Source organism: Vigna radiata, chromosome 2 (assembly GCF_000741045.1).
Source record: "Vigna radiata var. radiata cultivar VC1973A chromosome 2, Vradiata_ver6, whole genome shotgun sequence".
Taxonomy (NCBI): domain Eukaryota; kingdom Viridiplantae; phylum Streptophyta; class Magnoliopsida; order Fabales; family Fabaceae; genus Vigna; species Vigna radiata.
Window position 1 is genome coordinate 1747574 of NC_028352.1, and position 25987 is coordinate 1773560.

At 34.5% G+C, this 25987-nt stretch overlaps 3 protein-coding genes across 3 annotated transcripts; 1 reads left to right on the forward strand and 2 right to left on the reverse strand.

The window, feature by feature from the left end:
* The first annotated feature begins 3418 nt into the window (after positions 1-3418).
* Positions 3419-12134, forward strand: LOC106756215 (TPR repeat-containing thioredoxin TTL1). The gene is made up of 11 exons (XM_014638535.2): positions 3419-5158; positions 5392-5631; positions 6225-6354; positions 7673-7825; positions 7971-8215; positions 8357-8426; positions 9163-9369; positions 9590-9804; positions 10288-10366; positions 10444-10581; positions 11284-12134. Exons 1-11 carry the CDS (start codon positions 3702-3704, stop codon positions 11476-11478), a joined length of 3129 nt encoding a protein of 1042 aa, XP_014494021.2. The 5' UTR covers positions 3419-3701; the 3' UTR covers positions 11479-12134.
* Positions 12135-12560: 426 nt separating this feature from the next.
* Positions 12561-18372, reverse strand: LOC106776186. Its single transcript, XM_014663562.2, has 13 exons — positions 18053-18372; positions 17862-17959; positions 17680-17762; positions 17444-17570; positions 16678-16738; positions 16186-16283; positions 16002-16086; positions 15699-15822; positions 14757-14858; positions 14559-14623; positions 13020-13101; positions 12829-12908; positions 12561-12739 (listed from the first exon to the last, which is right to left on the reverse strand). Exons 1-13 carry the CDS (start codon positions 18277-18279, stop codon positions 12682-12684), a joined length of 1290 nt encoding a protein of 429 aa, XP_014519048.1. The 5' UTR covers positions 18280-18372; the 3' UTR covers positions 12561-12681.
* Positions 18373-18847: 475 nt separating this feature from the next.
* LOC106756306 (beta-adaptin-like protein C) lies at positions 18848-25786 on the reverse strand. Its single transcript, XM_014638681.2, has 15 exons — positions 25499-25786; positions 24694-24891; positions 24204-24317; positions 23793-24043; positions 23277-23412; positions 23015-23194; positions 22796-22888; positions 22066-22277; positions 21876-21939; positions 21622-21801; positions 20992-21084; positions 20297-20688; positions 19836-20025; positions 19550-19753; positions 18848-19428 (listed from the first exon to the last, which is right to left on the reverse strand). Exons 1-15 carry the CDS (start codon positions 25583-25585, stop codon positions 19129-19131), a joined length of 2694 nt encoding a protein of 897 aa, XP_014494167.1. The 5' UTR covers positions 25586-25786; the 3' UTR covers positions 18848-19128.
* Between the last annotated feature and the right edge of the window lie 201 nt (positions 25787-25987).

Below are 25987 nucleotides of genomic sequence, written 5' to 3' on the forward strand. Positions count from 1 at the left end.
CAAAAATCATTTCTAAAAAAATCAATATTGTCATTTTAAAATTTATTTGAGTGAATTTTATGAGATTAGAGAAAGAAAAATTCCACAAAATATTACCATTACGAGCATAAAGATCTAGGAAAAATAAAAATAGTTAGTCACACATTCGTAAAAAGATACTTAGCATAGGAAGACATACTTAGCAAGAATAATTTTTTAAGGAAATATAATTTCACGAAAAACAATAAAGAAAACATGAGATGAAAGTATACTTTATTGTTCATTCTATTCACTTTTGTTGTAACACTAGATTTTATGTCATAAACAAATATTAAAATTTGTATGGCATCTTAATATGAAAATTAGAATTTAAATCATTTTATATTTTATTTTATAAAATTCATTTTTCCATTCTTATAAAATTTTCTTTGATATATATTTTTTATTAATTTTTGAGATCACTTCTTGATTTTTCTTTTCTATCAAATTAAAAACTGTGAAAACCAAAAAACATGTGTTGGGAGAAAGGAAATTTTAAGGTTATATTTTTAGAATTAAATTTTGCATAATTAAATATTGTACTATTAAATTTTGTGTAATATGATGTTTAATTTTGTATATAACATGTACCAAGCAAATAGATATTTTAAAAAGTCATAGAAAGTTTACCAAAATAACACATGAATATTTTATTCATAAAATAATGGTATGAATAAAGTTTTTATTATATATTGTATTTTACAAAACTTTGGTATGTTTTTAGAAAAATTTTCTCCTAACATCTTCTATCATTTTTCTAAGATAGAAAACTCATTATTCGTCTCTTATTCAATTAAAGCTTACTGTTAGGATCATAAGAGAGTACTCTAACTCAATTTGATCAAAATCATAAATAAAGTAAATTCATTTTTTACTTTTTTCGAAAATTAAAATTGTTTTTTTCTGTGCATGTGAATAATTTTGATTTATATGGTCTAATCCTAGTCAAATCGATTATTTCCATGTTAATGATTCTAAAAATATATTTAGATCATTGATATGATGTTTAATTTGTAAATAGAATTGTCTCTAAAAGTAAGTTATGAGATGTTAAGTATACGTAAATAAGGATGGTGATAGAAATGCAAAAGAAAAAGAGTACTTCTTAGTAATAACTGTGGACTTCTTTAATTGTGTTTTGACAGTAGTAGGTAATTGTGTTTAAGACTATAAGTTCATTAATTGTATATTTTGGTAGCAATTGTGTCTAATGTATGTAGTTGAAGGGCTTATAAATAATGCATGTATTATTCAAATTGTCACACAAAAAGTAGTAATAGTACAAAATGTTCATCTAAAAAGGCTTGATGTGAACAAATTTTGGCATTTAGAGAGCCTGAGTGTTTGAGTGTTTAAAAAAAAGTTAGAAGGTTAGAAAGTGTTTGTGAGTTAGAGAGTTTGAGTGAGATAACCAACTTTGCAAATAGTATGTTCGTGCCTAGGTTAACTAAAGTTGTCAATTATGATAATTAAAGTATGATGATAAAGATTTTCTTTGATTTCCAACAAATATGAGAAGTAGTTAAAGATGAACACCAAGAAGTAACTAGCGTCGAAGAAGTCGTTAAATGTCCAATTTACTACGTTTAGAGCATCACGAGTAATACACAAAACAACTTTATAAGAGTTGTACTAAGCTCTTGTCGAGTTTAACTTTGAGAATATAGTAAACGTTAAGTCTTTAATAAAAACGTGAGATGTATTAAAGAATATATATATATATATATAAAGAGGATGATGATGTAAAGAACGTCATGTTTCAAAGTTTAGAGACGGGTTCAAAAACAAAAGAATGAAAGAAGTTAAATAAGTGGTAAAATAAATATTTTAAGTAAAGATCACTGTGAACCACTTTGGTAGGAACGGAGAAACATTGCTTAGCATCCAAATAATGAAAATGATATGTATAATCGAATCAGTAAGAAATTTTCTTTTAATTAGTATTAATGATCTATCATGCAAATGTAGTAATTTTAAGGGTTGGAATTCTACTATTTAAAACATGTAATGTTTTAATGGAACTATACCAGTTCAATAATAATAATTTAATGTCATAATGAATAATACAATGATATATTCCAAATTACTATGTAATGTAGTTTTTTATAACAAGTAATTTAAATCTAAAATAAAGAAAATTATAATAATTAAATAATATAACTTTTCTCAATAATGCATTAATATTTAAATGTTGCCTAAACATAAAAATATGAAATAGATGAAACTTTATATAAATTTTGAGAAAGACAAACTTTAACATGATTATTTTGATTCCAACTTGATAAATAATCAATTTTAAAATTACGTGCAAGCAGGATAAAAAGATATGTCAAGTGAACCGACTTTCAAAGAACAATTCTTATAATACATCGTTTAACGATGAAATTGATACATATAATTAAATACCGATAAGATTAACCTTAACAAATGGATCATATTTATTTTATAAATTTTATGTAATTGTATTCAAATATCTTTATAAAATACAGTAATATTTATTTTTTATTATTTTTGACTTATATATTCTCTTATTGTTAGGAGAATAAATAATTTATAACGTATTTGCTTATAAATAAAACCGATACTCCTGTTACTAATGAACGGCTATATTTTAGTTTGAGTGTTCTTCATTTTAATTTAAGTCAATAGAGTTTTTTTTTTTTTTTTTTACATATTTCTCTTTGATAAAACACATTCAGTTTTTTATTGGAACAATATCTAATTTATCATGATTGAATAAAATTAAATAATACAATAAAAAATATTTAAATGTGTATAATATAACAAACTTAAAAATTATTGTACGTAATCATTGTAATTATTTTCCTTGTTAATAATCTTACCTCACATAATACTGCTTTTTTAAAATCAATGTCAAATATTGTTAAGCTTTAGATTTCAATGTATATATAATTTTTTTTCCAATAAGATATTAATATAGGGTTTATGGATGTTGCATAAGTGTAAGGAGGAACTCTTAAATGTACAATTTCTTTCTGTTTCATCTAAAAAAGTCCACAACGAGACTTTATACAATTAGAGCACACGTATTCATATTTGTATTTTTAAAAAGAAAAGACATTGGAAGGAAAAATAAAAAATAAAAAATAAAATATCACTAATTATTAGCTGCGATTAATTTTGAATTTAGAGTAGACATATTTTGTTGCGTTGCGTTCCAATGATTGCTGAAACCCGACGAAGAAGAATCGTCGATTCAATCACTATGATTCCGACGCGTCTCCGGCGACTTGCTCCGTCTAACTAGGGCAGCGCCACCTCCTTTGTCCTTGATTTGGATTATCGAAAATCCAAAACGACTGAACCAACCAATGGAATCGCCCAACGCCAGTGACGATAATAGGTTTTCGAATCCAAAAGCGAACGCGAACGCGACGACCTCAACCTCAGGTTTCACGTTCAGTAGCACATCTTCCGTTTCGGGCCTGTCCCGGCCCAGATTCGTCAAGGTTCGGAAGCCCAACAACGCCCCCGCTTTCAATCCATTTCGCAACGGTGCTGCCGCCAATGCCGCATTTGCGAACTCCGACTTTGCTGCAGGAATTGGCGATCGATTCCGGAATCTCAAAATCGGCGAAGGTTTCGACGCCGCACGCCACGGTGAGTTCGTGTTCGCTACTAATACTTCTTCGCGTGTTGACGAAAACTCGGTCTCTGAACAGATGAACAAGTTGAAGATCGTAAATGAAGGTGGAACAGGTTTTAACGAATCGGACCTACGGAATGACCTGAGGAAGAAATTGAACATTAATAAAGGAAGAGGTAATAATGCTGCTACTGAGAACTCAACTCATGAAGTTTTAAGTCAATTGAAGAATCTGAATGTGAATGACTCTGTTGGTAGTAATATTCGCAAGAGTAAAGTTGATGCCAAACCTAGTTTGGAGAATGTGACTACATTTGGAAAATGTGAAATGGGAGCGGATTTGTGGGAGAAATTGGAGAAGTTAAACCTAGTTAAGGAGAAGGAGGATTGTGCTGAACCGAATTTGTGCGATCCTTTTGCAGAGGCGATTGACCGAAGAGGTGCTAGTGTTGGTGGTGCTCAAGTTATTTCTGAAGATAGTGGTGTGTCACAAAGTGCTGCGTCGGCTTCGTCTTCTATGTTCTTTCAGCCCGTTGGAGTGAGCAAGGATGAGGGATTTGTGTTTACTGGTAAGCAAGATAGTTCGGGCTCGTCTTTTGTTGAGTTTAAAACACCTGCACCAAAAGTTGGCAAAGAGGGAAAACTTAAGCAAAAGAGTAGCAAAATGAGGATGAGTAGAAGCAGAGAAAATCTGAAGCATTATAGCACAACCCAGCGATGGCATGGAGAGGGTTTTGTTTCGAAGGAAAGTGTTTCCCAAGACCAACTACAGGGTTCACCGATGGATGTGTCACCATATCAGGAAAAACTGGCTGAAAACGAAAGGTCCAGGGAAAGTTCTTTGACATCCGAGGAGTTATGTAGTGTTGATAAGAACCTCGTGGTCAATGATTCGGCAACATCATCTGTTGATCTCATCGACGAAGATCTAATTGCCGCAACAGAGAGCTTGAATATAAACGAGGGTGATGTTGCCTTCAGAGACACAAACCCGGAAACTTCAGAGGATCAAATGCGTGCAAACAGTTGTGTTGAAGACCTGAAGGATGAGTCAATTTCTGGGGTTGAAACTAAAAGCTTTAAGTCTGCCGGTGATCAAGTGGACATAACTAGTGACGCGGCTGGTGTATCAGGAGAAACTGAAGTCCATAGTGATAGCATGTTGAATGTCGGTAGTGCTATGAGTTCAAGCAAAGCGAGTGAGTCTGCCTTCACGTTCGCTGCTGCTTCTTCAACTGATGCTCAATCATATAGTCCTAAAAGACATCACAAAAAGAAAAATGTCGGTCTCGATTCTTACAACTACTCACCAAACATAAAGGTTCCTTATTCATCATCTACCGTGGCATTTACTCCATTTTCTGGAACTTCATCTCTTTTCGCATTAGAGCAAGGTTTAAAACCCAAGGTATCCTCTCCTCAGCCCAAAACAAGTGATTCTGATGAGAATGAGAAGGGGTTAAAGGAGACTTATGCTTCTATTTCTGTTGCAAGCGTTGCTGCTCAGGAAGCCTGTGAAAAGTGGAGGCTTAGGTGAGTATGTATATTTGATAGTTCCATTACTAATTTTTCAGTCACTTGCTTGTTGTGTAAAGCTTGCTTTTTAGAATTGCGTCTGATTTGTAAACGGAAATAGAGTACAATATAGCAATGTTTACTGCAAACACACAAATGGATTTTTGTTGAGTAGCATTGAAATGATTTTGGTATAATAATTTACCAATATTGCAACCATCATTCACTGTACTGAATGTGCTCTGTATCAGAGGAAATCAAGCCTATAAAAAGGGGGATCTTTCTGCGGCTGAGAATTGTTACAAACAAGGACTTAGTTGTGTATCTCAAGCAGAAGCATCTCGTAACTGTCTCAGGGCTTTGCTGCTATGTTACAGCAACCTTGCTGCCACACACATGTCTCTTGGTAGGATGAGAGATGCACTAGAAGATTGTAAGAAGGCTGATGAGATTGATCCAAATTTTCTCAAGGTGCAACTTAGAGCTGCAAAGTAAGTTTCCACTGTTTCTTCAGGCTCCCTTTGTACACAATGATTTAAGTTGTATGAATCTTCAGTTTCATGCAGGATGAGTACAACCTCAGTAGATATAATACTACTGGGAAGTTGTGTGTAATGATTCATGATGTAAAAAGGAATGGATCAAACGACAGAACCAAATGAAAGCGTGCGAAAACATTAAGGATCATTTGCTTAGATTTTTTTTTTCTGCTTTCACTTTTAATTACAAAATGTCATACTTTTTCATTTTGTTTCCTGTTTTTAAACAATAATTTTTTTTTTCACGATTCCTATACAAATGATTGAAAACAGGAAACAAGTTAAATCATGGTGGTGGCATTTCTGTAATTAGAACTGAAAATAGAAAATGTTTCTCAAAACCACGCTGCCCTTAGTAATTAGCATCTAGTGCATGATTGCTATTTAAAAATTTGGAAATACATTTAATCAATAACAGGAATGCATACCAGGAAATACATTTTAGTGTCTAGCATCATGCATATTCGTGCCTCATGTCTAAAGTTTCATGTATCGTGTTTGATGATTGCATACCTAAAGTCCTTTTGTTTTCATTCTTGTTTTAGTTGTTACCTTGCTCTGGGGGAAGTTGAAGGTGCATCACAGAATTTTAAAAGATGCTTGCAATCAGGAACTGATATTTGTGTTGATCGGAAAATTGCCGTGGAAGCCTCTGATGGCTTACAAAAGGCACAGGTTTGATAATAATATATTTTTGACATAACTTGATATATTAGGCTCTTCCTTTTGGTTAATGATTTTTAATTAGCTACAAGCTGCACATGCAATGAGTTAAAATTTGGAGTATGTTAGACTGAACTTGTCTGACATAGAATTTATCATTACCCTTCTACAGTAAATCTTTCAAGGGTTTAAAGTGCATTTAATCAGTTTCCAGTGTGTGTGTGTATATATGTATATGGTGAATGCTACAATGGACCACCTTTAAACGTGGTCTACACTGACTCAGTATTATTTAACCATTAGATTAGTCTACATATCACACATCCTACATCTTTCGCACACTGAATGGCGTCTTCCTACTCCTTTACCATCTACCTCCCATCCCAATAATTCCTATAACTTACATTCTGCTCTCGTTGAGGCATCGCGTCATCTCACCTTGACGTCACTGTGCCTCAGTGTCGCCTTGCTGTCACATTTGGACTCGTGTCTTGTCTCTTCATCCTCCTCCTTCTTCAGTTCAGCTTCTTTGTTTCAAGAGGTTTCTCAATTTGGGGCTTGCTTTTAAGAACCATTTTCATGGCTTAATTTATTTAGGGTACCATTTACAATTTGGGACCTTTGATTTTGTTTAGGGTTTGTTTTTATTTTGTAGCTTCAATTTAATACGGACTCTGTATTCATTTTATGGCTTCAGTTTCATTTTTATTTTGGGACTGACTTCAATTTCATCACCGATTCATGAACGTGGAATTGGTATCATAAAATTTATTTATTTTTGTTGAATTTTGGCATGAAATAGACTCTTATTAGTCTAAAAGTTGAGTTTACAGACTTTCCACAAGTTTATGTAGACTCTCAAGTTTAGTAACCTTGATTGTAATTTGTAATGGGTTGTTTCTGTTTTATTGATTGGTCCTTATTTTTGTCTTCACACTATGTTTAGGCATGTGTGGGGACTAATTTAAAAGATTCTTTCTTGAGGGGAACAAAATGAAAAAAAAAGTTTTATGTATTGGGATTGAAATGCAAAAATATGTAAAGATTTATCACACGTCCAAAGGCCCTGCCAGAAATTCATTGGACAAGTCAGATTTGCTAACAATGTTATAATTTTTGAAAATGGTGGCGTCATTTCAAGGAACTTGTTGACAAACCTTTTCATGTACTGACCAAAAATGTATTACCTTTTCCAAACATTTTTGGCATTTCCTTCTCTATTCTCCATAACCAGATTTCAATATTTTTTAATTTATACTTTTTTATGTGTCTGATGTGAATGTTGGTCCCTCACTTTCGAATTGATTAGTGGTTTTAATGCATATTACAGAAAGTATCAGATGTCATCAATCATTCAGCTCAGCTTTTGCTAAGACGAACCTCAACTGACGCAGAGAGAGCACTAGAACATATTGATGAGGCGCTAATGATAAGTTCATACTCTGAAAAATTGCTCGAAATGAAAGCGGAGGTGCTGCTAATGGTTAGTGACTCTTTCTTATAATAAGATGGAATTTCATTAAGCTTAGGTTATGATTTTATGACTCTCAAAATTTGTCTTGAATATATTTGTGCAACAATTTGTACCAGTTATGTCTGTATTGGATAACTTTTGCCGCACGTATCAGCTTTGTAGATATGACGAGGTGATTCAGCTATGTGACAAGACCCTTGATTCTGCAGAGAAGAATGCATGTCCATGGGATGCTGGTTGTGAAGTCACAGATCTGGATAATTCACAACTCTCAAAAGGTTTCTACTTCAGAATTTGGCGCTGTTCAATGATGCTTAAAGCCTACTTTTACCTAGGAAAACTTGAAGAGGGTCTTTCTTTCCTAGAGAAACAACAGGAAAAGATGTCTACCGTAAACAAGTATGTATTACTAACCCCTGACTCATTCATCCGTCTCTGCCCCTCCTCAAATGTAAACCGAAAAGAAAAGGGGAAAATAAAAATGTGAATATTTGATAGCTATGGTCCTTTATTTGGTCACCTTAAATCCTCTCCCTGCAGGAATGGACGTAAGGTTTTGGATTCACTCATACCACTAGCTGCTCTCATACGTGAGGCCTTGCATCATAAGGTTAGCTCACGTGTTTCATTAGATCTTTATATGATGATTATCTTTATTCCTTATTGTCTGTTAAATATCTCGATTCCTAACATATCAACTGTTTCGAAGTATACTTCTCTATTTTTGTCTTGTGAGCTAATTGTTATTTTGGCTATTTTACTTGAATATATTATTTTATTCTAGTATGTCTTTATATTGAGTTCTCAACTGACTTTTAAAATGAAATTTTTATTAGCAACATAAATTCTTTTACCTACAAGCATTTATTGCATCAAACATACTGATGGTGCTTGCTATTGCTCTAGGTGACTGTCATTCTGCTCAAGCTCTTGTTTTTTTTTTTTTTTTTTGTATTTTTAGGTTTTGAGGGAAGCACGGAAACTTTTCTATTTCAGATTTTTTTACCTTTTTGTAAAGCACAGCCACAGATATTTATGTTCGTAAACTTTAGATTTTGGATTGACACAACCAAGTATATCAACACCTTCTGCAAACCAGTCTGATCACCCATCATACACTAACACTACCCTAATTGTCTTTAAATTGATAGTTTGTCATCTTCATTTGTGTTTCTATGCTCTTCTCAAGTACAACTATTCTATCACGAAGAAAACAATTGAAGTGCCACAGTCACGTCATATTTGAGGATGGTTTTGTTGGTTTAATTCATTTTGTTTTTGTGTCCTTTTCCTGTAACATGAGAATTGCTTTTGATTAGGATTGGTGTAAATCTATTTATATGTAGACTGCAGGGAATGCAGCATTTCAAGCTGGAAGGCATGCAGAAGCCGTTGAACACTATACATCTGCTTTGTCATGTAATGTGGAGTCTCGTCCATTTGCAGCTGTCTGTTATTGTAACCGTGCAGCTGCCTATAAAGCTTTAGGTCAAATAACTGACGCTATTGCAGATTGCAGTCTATCTATAGCCCTTGATGGAAATTATTTGAAGGTTTCTCTCCTTAACCGTACTTCATTTGTTCTTTTGACATGTTATAATTGTTTTTTTTTAGATGTTATAACTGTGTTTAAATCTATCAGAGAGTAGCAGTCTTAGCTTAGTGTGTTGCATCTTCAAATATATCTATTTTTAATTGTTATTCCGGGAGTTGTTTATTAAGGATTTAAATTTATATGATAAGTATGAGAAGAATGTTTTCATATTCTTGCAGGCACTTTCTAGACGTGCAACTTTGTATGAGATGATCAGAGATTATGCCCAAGCAGCCAGTGATCTGAGGAGGCTTGTCTGTCTTCTGAATAAGGGGTTGGAGGACAATGTCAATCAACTTGGAATATCTAATGATTTGAGACAAAATCGTGTTCGTCTTTCTGAAGTGGAAGAGGAAGCCAGAAAGGAGATCCCTCTCGATATGTACCTCATTTTGTAATAATCAAACTTCTTTATCTTATCATTGATAATATATTAATTAACCCCATTTTTCTAGTAGTCTAAATTGCCTTCCTTTTGGGCACTATCACTTCCACTTTTGCATGCTTTTCTAGTCAAAGCTGTGAGAAATATAGTTCTATTTATGGGGACGAAATACATAAACTATTATGCTGTGCCTTTTTATAATTGAAAATTCCATTTGGTATGAAAAGTTCCACACACAGTAATATTTCAAGTGATGAGCATATTGGTCTACTTGTCCTTTAATTAGTAGAGTAGAAAAATGATTGGCCTAGTTTAAAATTCAAATTTCGTAGTGAATAAAACTTCTGTTTATAATTGACACCATTCTTTGTGTAGTTGTTTTTCATCTGTGACAAAGAAAACCTAATGCCAGCTAAAAAACTATTTGTTGCTAATGTAGGGAAATGTTATCATTCATTTAAGGATATTAGCTAACTGACATTATGATGGCAGGGGAGTTGAACCTTCTGTTTCGATATCTGAAATCAAGAAGGCCTATCGGAAAGCTGCACTTAGACACCACCCGGACAAGGTTGTTTAATTGTCCACTTTGTCTGGTGCTCACACTAATTAGTAATCAATCTTTTGACATTTTATCTTGTTGTGTAGGCTGGCCAGTCTTTGACCAAAAGTGACAACGGAGATGATCAGATTTGGAAGGTAATTGCTGAAGAAGTACACAGAGATGCTGATAGGCTTTTCAAAATAATTGGGGAGGCATATGCTGTCCTGTCAGATCCTGCCAAGGTATTTTATATATTTTCAACTAATTATCTTGCTGAGAGGCTTGCTCTATGCATAGTTAGAACTTAGTAGAAGGTTGTTTTTTTGCGGAATTGTGTCAATTAATCCTACTGGTACTAGGATTTGTTTTTGACACTTGGCATGTCATATGAGATGTTTCTGTTCCTTAAAACAAGGTAGGTAACAGCTACTAATGACCGGTAGCTGATACCTTGCATAAAGGAATTTGGTGAGTTTGTTTGTTTAGATAAAAATCAATTTTTTACCAGTGTTCTAAGTACTTGCAGCAAATGACCATTAGTATAAATTTTCATGTGTTTCCTTTTATTGCAACGCGGTGCTGGATGAAAATAGAAAAAGGTAGGTTGATATCTTGTTATAATGGGAATGGAATAATATACTAAAGCTGTGATACTATCAAATAAACGTGCATCAATAACAGCGATAGATGAGTAGATCTATGACCCTAGTAAAATGAAGTTAGAATAAAATCTGATTTGCTTCTACATGTACTATGGAATCATTACGGAAAGCAGCAGAACTTGAATGTTCTTGTAGTTTGATTACATCTTGCAGTGTTTGTAAGTATGCATTTCCCCCTGTAATGTAGAAAAACTCCCATGATTATGGGAAGTCGTTTAAATGTTGTAAGCTTTAAGAGTATTATGCTACATATTCATTTGGTCATTATTCCATTTTATGTAGCGGGCCCGTTATGACCTAGAAGAAGAAATGAGGAATTCCCAAAAGAAACGCCATGGACCTATTGGTAGAAACAATGTGGATGCCCAATATTACCCATTTGAACAAAGTAGCAGAAGACAGTGGAGGGAGGCTTATAAATCTTATGGTTATTCATCTACCCGAGGCCCGGAACCTGGCCGATCAAGCAGGAAATAAAAAAGTTTTCAGGAATTTAATACCACGAGGATTTGGGTTGCTGTTTGACTATTTAAATGTGGCCTAGTTAGATGGTGCCTTTTAAGTTATCCGCTGCATTTGACCTTCTGAATTAACGCATTATGCTGAGTTTTGATGCATTGAACGAGCTGTTTCGTGGGTTAATCCTTCGAGTTAGGAAAATTCTGCAACTGATGACGTAGCAGTTGGAAAAGCTTGGCTCATTTGCTGGTCAATGGTACTGGTCGCTTTGAGAGGTAGAATTTTCCACTTGGAAAAAGACACGACGGTTGCATCCTGAGAGTTGTCTTCGCAGTTTGGTTGCTGAAACCAGCACCTGAAGCTTGAAAATTTTGCATTATGGTCGGGCAAGGTATTTTTTAGACATGTAAATTTTACAGACACAGATTGATAGAGATGTACAGACGAAATTTAATCATACCACCACAGCTATTGTAATTACCATACCCAGTTGGGCTTGTGTAGAAAAAGTTCATACCTAGCTCCACTTAGCATTTGTTAGGAATCCTACCAATGAATGGGAAATATTACGGTTAAGGCTGGGATTAGAATCACGTGTAAAACTTCAATATCATGTAAAGTACATTTAACCAATTAATTAAACCAATCCTTTTAAAAGAAACATAAATTATACTATGAAGTAGTCCCAAATCATAGTATGTATACTTTTTCGTTATTGAATAAATTTACATAATAAATGTTTAATATGTATACTGTTTTACACTAGTTTCAAAATAAATTGAGCTCATTCATAATATGAATAAGTAACCCTTAATTGAATAATTGATGAGCTTTAGGTAATGCTTATGGTTCCGTATTTTCTCCTCGTGTTTCTTGTTTATTATTGAGTTGTAAAGAACACACATCGTCATTCCTTTGGTGCCTTATTTAAAAGAAAAAGGGGGAATTTTAGAAGTAATATATCCTAGTCATGGATAACGACTGGTAAAGTGAAATCACATAACAAAAATTCTGTTTTCCTTTCTTACCGAAGAAGGTCATTTTTCATTTCACAAATCCAAACAGATAAGCATTTTGTACATTATTCTTATGGACATCTATCAATTAATCTCGTACATGCATGAAAATGAACGATGTCCCCAGAACAATATACACTTACAGCCTTGCAGTACATTAAAATGAATTTTACTAAATTTCAATTTTGCGGTGGTACGGGCAGACTTATAAGTATATTCCTAACCCGAGCTCCTTTGGATTTGTTTCAACCATCCATGGTGATCTGTTTATGTTTCAGAAACCGAAAAAAATTGTTAACAATCCAAATTCACCAATAATACAGAACACGGGCACTGATATTAGAAAGCGTACCTGTTCATTACAAAGTTAAAAGTTCCCTGGCTAGCACGCCCGAGAAGAACTTCTCTAGCTTCAATAGGAATTCCTTGAGGCTGCTTGTAGAATCGGATGAAATTGTCATATATTTGTTTGCAAAAGAAATGTCCTACGGTTCCTTTTAGATTGCAAAGAATAAAATGAAATTGAGACGTGGACACACATACCTCTTCAGGAAACCAGACTCCTGGCTGAGCGCTTCCTTCAAGAATTGCCAGTGCAAAAGCAGCCGTGGAAATTCCAACAGATCTGAAAAAAGTGCACAGTGGCATTCGTCATTACTAATAAAAAGAAACTAAATTCCGGGTTTTATGAGATTAGAATCTACTTGACAGTTGTTGATGCGGTAAAATTATAGAAATCGGATGGATAGACCAAGAGTTAAATAGGCATCCAATCAGAAATTATTCTTGACACCCAAATGCATCTAAAGCACTGGTCCATGTTAGCCTCAGTCTGATTTCCAAGGTAGTAATTATAAAAATCAACGACCATACATTTTCATGATTAGATTATAGTATATCAATTTGTATTAATTCGAACAAAAAAGATGGTTGAGTGAATCAAGTAAGAAAAAACATTGGGTTTTGGAGTCATGTTTAGATAAACTTTTTCCATAAGTTAAGTTCAATTTTTTCCATTAGCTAAAACCAATGAGTACCTTATCTTTTGAAAAAAAGCAAGAACTTCTGTAAAAATTAAGGACATGACTCAACTTAGAAGAGAAATTCAATATCTTGTTTCCTATAAATATTTATACAGAACTTTTTCCAAACATAAGCATACTTTCATACATATAGATTCTACCACGGCATGACCGAAGATCTTTTAATAAAGTAATTACTAGTGGACATGTCTTCACTCTAAATATCTCATTAATTTCCATAATTTCTTTTTATATCTCTATCATCACATCATATCAAGTATCATTCAAATTCTCCTTTTGTTTTGTTTTTTTGCTCTCAATAGGTGTCATTTAAAGTGGAAGTGTCCACTGATCCTTTTAGTTATTTCTCCCTCGCTTGATGCCCTTTAGAGTATAGATGTCCACCAACTTTACTCTGAATATCTCATTAAAACTTGTTTTCTTTTCTCATCATATCACTTTTTTTTTTTCTTTCTCAATAAATGTCAAAATGAAGGTGTTCACTGGTATCTTTGTTTAACATGTCACTCATCATATCACCTTTCTCCACTCTGGACATATAAAATGGAAAGAAAACGTATAGAAAAAAAAAGAAAATTCCATTGATAATATGACAATCTCACTCAGCAATATAAAATTTCCTTTCCTTTTTTCTTTATCATTTCTCTTATTTTGTGTTCTTTGTATTTTCTTGGATAATAAGTGAACTTGATTTCTTTATTTTAATACTTTAATAAAATGTTCCAAAGAAAATTTTCTAAGACTCTATTGATGAAATTAAAAACTGTTAAACACAATTCTTCCTTCTTGACATTGTAAAACCCGTTTTTCTTGCATTATGTTCTTTTTAATGAAGGTGTAGGTTAGGGATTATATACTTCACCTATATAGGAAAAGCAAAAGTCATAAAAAGCTTGTAGCAGAAATATTTCAAAAATTATCCCTTAAATATATTGACATAATAATAATAGAAAAAATGTCACATAAACTAGCTTAATGTAAGCATAGTTAAAACTTTGCACAAAGTTTCCCAAAAAAATTAGAGAAAGGGAAAACTTACACTGAAAGTCTCCTGTGACTGAATATACCAACAGTATGGCGTCCACTTGCGCACTCCAAATCCACCTGTCCATTGGGAGGGAAGGGGTAAAGTAAATAAGTAGTTTATATTCGCAGTTTACTAATATTATAATTTATAACAAACAACTACGTAATTTATTGAAGAAAAAGATGGTTAAACCCTTTGCATTCCCCTCACCCTCATTGATACGCGTTCTCCAGCAATCCCATCCAATGCTCTTACAAAAGGATCAAACAACTGAACCAAACTTTGTACTTTATTTCTGTCTCTCAGAAATTCCTGCATGTTTAATCACACGTCACTATCAGATTAATCAACAACATAATCTTCATTTCGATTTTCATGTTTTGTTTTCTCGTTACGTACCTCCTCCTAATTTTGTTTTTATGGTTCCACAGCTTGCTATTATGTTTTTCGTAGCTCTTGGTTCAAATTAGAGATGGGGCGCAGAGCGATTTTAATAGTGGTGAAGCGAGGGGAGAGGAGAGAAATAGAGGTCTTCTTATTTCGTTTGATTCAGGAAAAGGGAAAGGATGACTGCCAAATGTGATTTTGTTTGATTGAGGAGGGAAAATATGGATAATTTAGAGTTAGGCCGTATAAATACCATTGAGTAGTAATGGGGAACTTTTTTTTTTATTCATGTAGTAATGGTAAATATAAAAGATGAAATAATTTGTTGGGACAATTTATTACACTGTTCAAATCCCCCCACTAACTATTCAAGGGAGGCAAAAATTAGAGAGGAGGGATTTTAGCCCTCTAAATTTTTTAATCAAACGAAATAAAATTTAAAAAGTTCCTCCCTCTTGCTTTAAAGCGAAGACAGTCAAAATAGTCAAACATCACGTTGGAGGATTATGCCTTTTAACAAACATCAAAGCTAAAGTTCAACAGTTTCCTACAAACAATAAACCAAATAAAAATAACTTCAGATTTATTATTTTAGGAAAAGGAAATCTGGTATTATAGTTATCCCAATCGCAATTTCCAGTTCCATTTCATTATAGAGGTAGTAACGTATATTTTCAACATTACATGCACAGAATATGTTCATGCATATTGTTATCAATTAGACTTATCTGCAACTATATCAGTCCAAGTCAATCAAGAGCATACCGAAGGAAGAAGTGTTGTCATAGCTTCCATTCCCCAATTCCAGAAAAATGGTGATGTTCCAAATCGAGCACTTACAGTTGGCACTCCTAAAATCTCATGAGCACTGCTAACCTCCGGTAAATTCCTGAAAACCATGTATTGAGGTGGAATCCTAATTTCTGAAGAAAGCAAATATATAGGGGTAATAAATCAATTTGTTGTAAACAATCTATCATATAGAACTGGTCATGAAACAGTATGACTTTCGTTTCCTACGATGGGTAATTCTGACTTCCAATGTTTTTTATATATCATCAAACTTACAATAGATAAACATCTCGTTTGCCAATTCCTTTTCCAAAGTCAATGTTGAGCATTGCACTATATGGCTTCATTCTGATCTTCTCTCCTAGTTGAACATTCCAGCATCATCATTTAATCCTACAAACAAAATGGTAATTTAATCTAGATAAAAAAAAGAACTAGATCAAGCTCTTTAGAGAACAACCTTTGTTATACGCAACTACTTCCTCTCCCAATAGCAAGAAGCTTGTAGCCAATATGGTTGGACCAGCACCACCAGTTCCAGCTGTGTAGTAGTAGAATCTGAGTTGACATAGAACCTTATAAGTGCTGAATCAACATGAAGCTCAGAAAATAAACAAACAAGAATGTTCTTCATGCCATTTTTGGATTCTTTATTTTTGCCATATTTCAGGCTGTGCTTATTACACCTCAGCAGATAATAGGAGAAAATATGCATTAAATTAGTAAAAGAACTTATTCCCTACATACCAGAATGTAAATAATTTGATAACATACGACTTTAAGGATGTATTTGATGCGCAGTATGTTTCATTTCATTATCAATTATCTGACATGTCTAGACATAACATATCAAGGAATTCAACATATGATGACAATTGACATATCAACCGAAATAGTTTGCCTTTAAAATAATAAATCATAAATTTATAACTATATAAGAAGATCCACCAACCTTAGCCTCTCTGGCTTATCTTTACTTTCATTTGCTGCACGGACTAGCTCTGCTGCCATGACTGTACAATTATAGGAAGTGTTAGCAACCAAAATACAGCAGAGGAAACAAGATTGTCATTTACCATAAATCACGATCTACTCCCAACGCCAATCTAATTAACAAAGAATATTTCTGCCAATCAGCATGCACTCTCTATCTTGCATGTATAGCAACATATACTCAATTTAGATAAAACCTCTTCCCTCATAAGTTAAAATTGACCTTTACTCAACTTTTTTTTTTTACTCATGAACCCACTGGAGAAACCAATAGTCACGGATGGAGCCGCGCCATATAAATAGCATGAATTGGTCAAGCAAAGTTGCAAATGCATATTTTATCTCACACAGTTGAGTAAAAATAAAAATGAAACTAAAATCAGCAATTTGTGGGCATCTTTAAATAAACTTCTCCATCTAAAAAATTACGGAAAAAAATAAACAAGCTTCAGCATAAGCCAAGATTAGTTTATACAATAATTAGTTTCGTAACAGAAACACTCATAATTTTTCAAAATTATTAATTTTAACTCATATTTAAGCTAATTTAAATTTAAGAAGAAACTCGTTTACTTTTTTCTTCTAACTTTCTCTTATAGAAGTGTTTACTTTCGATAATCAAGCGCTAACCACGTTAGTTTAATATAAATTGGTGATGAAAAAATTTCATATTATTTTCTGGTCCTGATTTGGAAACATAACACTGCTGACAGGTAGGTAAGCACCATTGCTAACTCCAGGGTATATTCCTGCAGTTGTTATGGCCGGAACATTTGCATCCAACGCCCTTTTCATCAAGGATTTTGCACGCCATGCGTAGCTCGTGTCATCACAAACATCAATATACGCAGTCTGCGGCAAGAAACATACAACTAATTTTTTTAAATGTCTATACGCTAAGATGCATGCACAGAACACTGAACATAACAATTCAGAAATTATGATAGTAAATAGAAGCTACCTTAGTATTTATTGCAGCTTCAAGCACGGTACACCTTTCTGCACGTTGGAAGGGACCAGCAGCATGAACTACGAGATCTACACCTGCACAGATTCATTTACAATTACAACATTCAAAATCAATTTCAATTTATAGCTCACAAGACACTGAACGGGAATCGGTAGCGAGCGAGAACAATTTACTCTTCAACGCAATTTCCAGTGAATTCACGTCGTCGATGTCAACACGAGCAAACTCTGCATTTCCTCCAAGTTTAGCGGTGAGAGCCTCACCTTTCTCCCTGCCACACGTGCCATGCACACACACGAATTAGAACTACACGCAAACACGATTATAGCGGCGGTGCGTGTGACGCACGGGAACCGTAACTGACCTGTTTCGACCGGCGACGAGGATTTGAAGGTCGGGACAGAAGTTTGAGAGCGCAATGGCGGTGGATCCTCCGACCCGACCTGTTCCACCGAGAACGAGAATTCTCGAGTTGCGGATTTTCTCCGGCAGCGGCACTTCGGTGACTTTGTTAGTGGCGGTGGAGGTGGCAGTGGCCTTCAAACTCAACGGCATCCATTTCAAATTCAGAGGTAATGAAAGTGGCGGCATGGAATTCAGTTTTCTCTTCTTTCTCTATGCACACTTCGCAGGAGTGTCCATTCGTTATCGTAACACACGTTATCCTTGGGGTCATTAAAAAATGTTCAATACTTGGCAAAATCGACGCCACAAGTCATATTTTATAATATCTAATTTAATATTTAATGAATTCGATATGGTTCTAAAAAGGGAATGAGTACGTAATGACGCCAAGCGCATGTTAATTTTATTAAGTCATCAAAAGTCACTTTGCTAATCAAATGTATATAATTTTTAAATTAACAAGAAGAAATAAATATAAAAAGGATTATATAAATAAATCCTTATAAAATTTTAGAGCTGATAATAAAAACAATTCAAATCTCAAATTTACTCTCTAAACTACTCAAATCAATAATAAACTATGTAGAATATTGGAAGCTTTAATAGAAGCTTAAATATCATTGTAAGATATTTAATAATTATTTACTTACCACTGTTAAGATATTTATTTTAATTGAAAATTATTAAAATATAACTTACATTCATATAGGAGGGGAGAGGAGTATATATTTTAAAATAAAAATGGAGATGAATGTAATTTAAGAAACTTTGCTGGTAAGAGAACTTGCACTTGCTAATACAAAAATGTTAATAGCATCTAGTAATCGTAGTTGTTACAAACAAATCACAATATTACAAACCATCCAAACCTCTCAACAGACATTGTCCACAAGGCCACAGCTATGAATCAGTGGGTAATTTTTTTCGAATTTACAACCCCCTGTCCAGAATATCTATTAAAGATGCTGGCAAAAACAATGTATGAGCAAAATTAATAAAAAATTGATGACACAAGAAATGATGATGATAATGATATTAGCTCCTGAGAAGAGTTTCGATGGCTTCGAAGAAAAATGTCGACATTTCAGGGCTTGGTGTCTTGATTGCGCATTTGACACCAGGGTTTCCGACCACTGTGGTAAGCTCAACTAATAACGGTGTCCCTCGAGGGATCTTAGCTGAGAAGTAAAACACATCCTGGTTGGCATTCTTGCGTTTTGCAATAAAGAACACGTTTGATGCAGCGAGCAGGTCCAAGGTCACGTCCACACCGCCAACCACAATGTCCGGGAAGTCCCTTGAAACCTCGTTTGAATCCGGAAGGGACCTCCAAGTCTGTAACACAGATAGTGATCAGCTTAACAAGTGACAAAGTTATAGAATTTGATAAAGTTTCGTATAATGTACAGAGATCAAAAGTTTAGTGTAAAAGAGTCAGAACAATGAAAAGGTATACCTCCAAGAAAGTAGAACGTTCCATTTTACCATCCTCGGTAAAAAGGACATGGAATGAGAATTTATCGTTAAAATACCACACGGGTTGCTGGTTGTTTTTTACAGCAACCTGCAGAAGTGAGCTAGGAGGACCTTGGGACATGTTCTGGAACAAAACCATAGGAAGGAGTGTTCTGGTTGATGTTCCAGGTTGCAATTGTGGAACCTGGAAGGCAATTAACCTATTATTAGAAACTATTCGGTAGAAGTATGGAAGTAAAACTATATGGGAATTGGGCAAAAATAACCTGAAGGGGTCCAGCAGCTGCTAGGCCAAATGTGTTCTTGTTAAACTGAATCATGAAGCCGTCAAGTGGAACTTGAGTGTTGTTTTCAAACAACATACTGTAAAATATTTGACCATCTTGCCTGGTCAGTTGTGCACTGATTTGTAAACCCTGACCAGTAGAAGCGGGAAGTACAATAGGCAATGCAGGTCTGCATGCGAGGCAAAAAATATAATTAAGCATGATTTCATAAATGCAAAGTAATGAAAGTTTCAGTCAACACTGTTCCAAACTCGTGAAAAAGTTTTAGCATTGAATAGTACCGTGACATTGTAAAAATTATCATTAATCTCTTTCTGTACAAAGGAAATGATCTTTTATTCATTCATAGAAGAGAGTAAATGCAACACTTCTAAGGGGGCGTAGTTAATTTAGGTAGGAAATTTCATAAGTAAAACCACAATCTACACAGTTTCATTCACCTGGCAGGAGTAGCTGGCTGATCCAGAGGAACAACAGAATCATCCATGCCCATCAAATCCCCAAGTAAATCGGGGACAGGGGCACTGGGTGGAGGTGAAGCTGGTGCAACAGATGCAGGAACTGAATAGCTTGAACTTGGTGGTGAAGCAGCCCCATTAGCAGGATTCGCAGATGACTCAGAATACCCTATTTCATCTCCCTCGGGATAGTCACCATCTTCAGTTTTCTGGGCTAACGAGTGTGTGCGGGTCACAAATGCATCTGGGGGCTTGTGATAAACAGAAGACAAGGTAGCAATGTTCACAAGAAGCTCGTCAAGTAGGGAGGGATCAAGTTGGTTTGAGTCATCAGTTATCACTGGCTTCTCCGCTAACACAACATCCTTGGCTGCCTGGGGAAAATAAAAAAGGGTATCTACAACTAGAAATTTGTGTCCCAAAAAGAAATTAAAAATAATAAGGGGAAAAAGTATCATTTGAATGTGGTTAGGAACTAAAATCAAGTTAATGATAGATGGTGAATCACAATGTACATACATAATCTTTTGCAAAGAATGATAAAACAAATGAAGAACGTCTCTGTGAAGAGTAAAAAGCTAATAAATAAGTTTAGCTTGACTATCCAATCTTCAGTCAGGTATCCGCCTTAACAGATTATGTTGGAAAGGTCAAAGAGAAAAAGACAAAAAACAAACCTCAGGATCAGTTGAGAGGAGACGCCAATATATGTATGCACGATCTCGTAAATCAGGATTATCTGTTTCCGCAGTGGCATTGTTCAAAACGACCTGTGATGATTAACTATAAAGTGAAACTTGGTATACCATCATAAGAAGAATAAACATGAAACAGATGCCAACATTTTTAATGAACAATTTAAAGGAGGCTCTTAAAAACAACTTAATCGATGAGTGATGACAGAATGCTAGACTTGTCTTCCAGATTTGGTTACAATAATTTTAAGAATTGTTTTAGATGTATATCTAAAACAGTCACTCTTAAATATCGTCACAGTTCTTTTTTGGAAAATAAAAATGCATTGTAAACCACAACATGGGGAAAAAACATGTGCGCAGTGATGATGTTGATGATGATGATGATAATAGAAAAACATTAAATTTTCTGAAACAACGAATTTCAATATTATCTCAGTTACAAAAGAATTGATATTTAAAACAAGTAGTCCTTTTATATACACAACTTGAAGGAAGAGGAAAAGGAAAGAATAGATTTTCATAATCAGTAAAGAGTACCAAAGATATTCATTTGAATTGAAAAAACCAAGAAAACAAGATGTGAACAAAACAAGCATTATATGGCAGGACCTGAATCATTTGCTGTGGACCTTCAGTTGGCTTCTTGAGGAAAAGTTTCACAGTAGCTGTCAACAATTGTAGTTGGACTTGTGCAGGTTCTTCAGGGAAATTTTCCAAGAAACTTTCCAGAAGTTCATCAGCATTGTCAATTCTCTCCGCATATTCACCAATTATCCAAATCATTGATGCCTATCCTCGATGGAAAAGGGATGAAAACATAAGCATTCGTGAAGGAAATTATAAAGGCACATAAAGAAACATACCTTGGCTTCTGGCTCGTCCAAAGTATCTAAGTTCTCACAAAGTGTTGCAATTATGGACTCATAGCTTCAAAAACGACAGAGATTCAAAACTTCAAAGTTTGAATGTGATAAATATAAACTCTAACACAACTCTTGTTGCGCAGCCCCTCCCCACCCGCATCCAAAAAAAAGAGATAAAAAGTTTTAGTACGTGTTGGGGTATCTTCTAAATATATCTTTGATAACAATGATAGCCTCTTGAACCACATAATTTACTTTTATCTTGATCAATTCAAGCAAAACACTAATACATCTTTCAGCTGCTCTTTCTAATTTGATGGCACAACGACCAATTGCACGAACTGCTTTTCTAACGAAATCTACATCAACTTCAGTAGCATATTCCTTAAATTCCAATAAAACCTGTCAATATCGAAATTTAAAGGTTAATAAAAATTAAAACTAACCACACATAAAATTTACCAAATAGAATACAGCTGTAGGACCACAAGTTTTACAACAACAAATCTGTCATGAGTGATGATAGTGAATCATGATTGTTAGATTAAAGAGTTTTACATTGGAGGGGGGGAGGGAATTTTACAAGGCGAGGGAATTTTACATGAATATGCACATGAAAAGGTTATAATTCTGTACCAAACAAATGAAGGAAATGTGAGTTTCACTATTGAATAGGATAACCTCTTGTTCAATAGAAAAGGAAATTTCAGTAGAGAGCACAAAAAAAAATACAAGGATAAATTGTCCTCCACAACAAAACTATCAACAAAAAAAGTAGCTAAAATTGGCAAGAGATTCTTATGGAATTAGGATAAATCATTAAAGACATCTTTAGTTAGACACTGTAGAAATAACCTTTTACCAAATAAAAAAAAAATACAGGGGAAGGGACATACGAACTAAAAGAAAGTAAAGCTTGCCTGATCTATGTTTCGGTCTGAAGCAAGTTTTATCATGATTTCCAACTTTTCCATTTTCACATAGATCGGATCATTGTACTTGCAGAAGAAAACCTACAAACAGAGTAAACAGCTCCATAATGACAGCATCCTCCACAATCGGGTACAGAAGTTCTTCACCGGTGCCCAACTATATTATAAATAACTGACAAGTTCACAAACTAAATCTTGGACCAATACCTTAATTTCATGAGCAAGAATTGTTGGTCTTCTTTGTACTATAAGATTGATATTCCGCAGGGCAACATACTGTATCTCAGGTTCTGCTGAGAGCAATGTCACAAGAGGAGGAGCCATCTTTTTACATAGATTCCGAACCACATCAGTACTGGTGATGAGCTCCATCTGTTGAAGGATCATCTGAAAAGCCAGCAAAATGTGATTTCTGAAGCATTAACGCTAATATATATGGTAACAAGATAAAAGTTCCAGAAATAAATACCTTAACAGACGATAGTACAACTGCACAATTGGCATGCTGTAATCTCGGTGTAACTCTTTCTACAATATTTTCAGCCTCCCGAGCATCAGCTGCCTTGTACCTAGAAAGGGCGTCCAGTATAAAAACTTGACCCCATCTGATACATTAAGTAAAAGCAAGTTATGCATTTAATAAATCATATATGATATCAAACTTTAAAGACGAATAAGGAAAAATCAAGATGATGACAACTAAAGCAATGACTGATAAATTGACACTCAACATGACAAAATAAAGTAGTGATACTTTTCGGTCTTATGATACTTTTCGGTCTAATAATTATAATCTATATGAAAAAATAGTGTGTTAACATATATTGCCCTAATGAAACAAAATCGTAACTAATCAGCTGCTCATCCGAATTTACCAACTACTATTTAAACCCTTGGTCAAGAGGAAGAGAAGTTGCAATATAGCTAAAACCCAACAGTGTCTTCAGTTTGAAGTTCTGATAACAATCATCAAAATGTAACTTACTCTGTACATTCGTTTAAAGCAGTGAGGAGCTTTGTGAGTGTGTTACTTGTGAGCTCAAAGATGGGTCTACTACTGTTGTCCTGAATTTCAGCAAGTGCTGCCACTGCATTAGCTACCACCATTGGATTATTATCAGATATCAAATCCTTCAGAGATTCCAGAAAACCCCTATCCTCAACCAACTCTGCATTTATATCATAAAGCTTTGCAACACAAATGGCTGCTGTCTTACGAACATATGGATCATCATCCTGTCAACGTATCACATACAGCTTATACAAGTAAGGGTAGCAAATAGATGGCTTTAAACACATACTGTCGCTCTTATCAATACAAGAAGAAATTGAAAATAGTTAACCTTTCAAACTCAATAGTAGACAGGTGCAAAATATAACAACACTGCATGAGTACCTTTAGGCATCTTTGAAGGGGGTCACATAGATACTCAGTAATTTTATCAACACGAATGCAGCCCATTGTCCGTACAGCTAAGGCACGAATTAAAGGATTTGGATCTTGGGAATCCTGCAAATCGTTTTATAAAAAGCAATTTAAACACACATACACACAAATCCAGATTGCTTCCATCACACAGAGACAGGGAGAACAACATTCAGTAAACGAGTATTATAATCTATTATTTAAATTTTCTAAAAAACATATCCGATGGAGTGCTGGGACCACCCTTTGGGTTAATGAACAAGCATTTGAAATGAATTACACAATTTAAAACATATAGTAGAAAAGTTGGGATCTCAAGATGAGGAGGGAATAGGGAATATAGTGAAGACAGACCATGAAAGCAATACAAAAGCAGTACAAGATAATAACAAAAGAAACAATACGTTAAGACTACAGGAGAGAGAGAGAAAGACAAACAAAGTAGAATTCCAGCTTTTACCTTCACAAATGTATTTACAGCAAGTATAGCAAGATCAGGCTGGCTCTTTGCATAATTTATCAGGTATAAGTAAACCAATTTTTTCAGCTCCAAATTTTCTGTTTGCATGCAATTCACCACATCTGTGAACAATGAAGAGACATCCTTTCCAACTGTCATAGCAGCAATCACCTTTTTCACTGCATCTTTTCTTTTATCCTATTAAACAAGGAAAAACAGAATTAAGATTCCCGTGCCCTCTAGCATGCAATTTTCAACCATGGCAACAAAAGAGAGTGAAAAACGTCGAAGAAAACATGTCACAAACTCCAAACAGTGAAACAGCAATCTCCATACGATCAGTTGTCAGTCAGAACATCAACAAATCTTACCACCACAACAATGCAATATATTAATCCCCAATCGAAAGCTTGGTAGTAAAAACTGATAGAATAATACAAAATTCAAACACGCTAACAATAAAATTCGTAAATGAAAACAGGAACATTAACATAGCAAAAGGCTCCATGGTTTAACAAGTAAATGCCGCCCATCGTAGTTAAAGTTTTAAGTTGAAACACTAAATTTAAAACATAAATGAAGATAACTAAATTACAATCTCGACCAACATTTAAACAGATCGGAATATTGTTAGTCATCCAATTACTATTTACGTATTGGCGAATTCTCTGATATTTGAAGCTCAAACTGAAAGGAATCGAAAATGCAGAGCGAGGGATCGGGCGAAGAATCCAAAAATGCAATGTAGAAACGATAATCGGGAACAAAAAGGAAAGACTGTGAATGGATCTGGAGAATGGAATACCTTGTACTGAGAATTGAGCTCCTCTTTGAGTTCAGGGATTTCACCCTTCTTAGTAGTGGAGAAGTACTTGGAATCGTTTCTGCTCATCTTCTCTCACTTTGCAACCTACTCCTTCCTCTTCCCCAGTTCCCGTTCAACTGCTTCCTCTCGCCAACAAAACGTTGCAAAACCAATACTTGGATCGGTTAACTGTGCTTGCTTCGGTATCACAGATCCAAAACGATGTCGTCGTTTACCCACTGTTCAGAGTTAAGTTTCGGGGAACGACTACCATGGCATGTCAGAATAAACTTTTCCTTATAGTAAATAAATTAAAATAATGTTGGTTCAATATTTTTTTTTTTCCCATGAAAGAGGAGTTATTCGATTTTATTTTTAAATTTTGTAATTAATCTTCTATGTTTTTTTTTTTTTCCTTTTAGTTTATTTCAGGTTGTTAAATATAACCATAATGTCGATATTGTATAAAGCCATAAAAATACCATATTT

Bases quoted from the DNA above. Each gene is read 5' to 3' on its own strand.
- LOC106776186 (XM_014663562.2), bottom strand. From the start codon at position 18,279: ATGCCGCCACTTTCATTACCTCTGAATTTGAAATGGATGCCGTTGAGT. The intron at 17,763-17,861 runs GTAAATTGTTCT...GAATCTGTGCAG, and splicing joins ACTGGAAATTGCGTTGAAGA to GTGTAGATCTCGTAGTTCAT. The intron at 16,739-17,443 runs GTGCTTACCTAC...ATAATTGTACAG, and splicing joins ATACCCTGGAGTTAGCAATG to TCATGGCAGCAGAGCTAGTC.
- LOC106756306 (XM_014638681.2), bottom strand. From the start codon at position 25,585: ATGAGCAGAAACGATTCCAAGTACTTCTCCACTACTAAGAAGGGTGAA. The intron at 24,318-24,693 runs GTAAAAGCTGGA...AACGATTTGCAG, and splicing joins CTGTAAATACATTTGTGAAG to GATTCCCAAGATCCAAATCC. The intron at 21,802-21,875 runs GTATGTTTCTTT...CATCGAGGATAG, and splicing joins TGGACGAGCCAGAAGCCAAG to GCATCAATGATTTGGATAAT.
- LOC106756215 (XM_014638535.2), top strand. From the start codon at position 3,702: ATGAACAAGTTGAAGATCGTAAATGAAGGTGGAACAGGTTTTAACGAA. The intron at 6,355-7,672 runs GTTTGATAATAA...TGCATATTACAG, and splicing joins ATGGCTTACAAAAGGCACAG to AAAGTATCAGATGTCATCAA. The intron at 8,427-9,162 runs GTTAGCTCACGT...ATTTATATGTAG, and splicing joins GTGAGGCCTTGCATCATAAG to ACTGCAGGGAATGCAGCATT.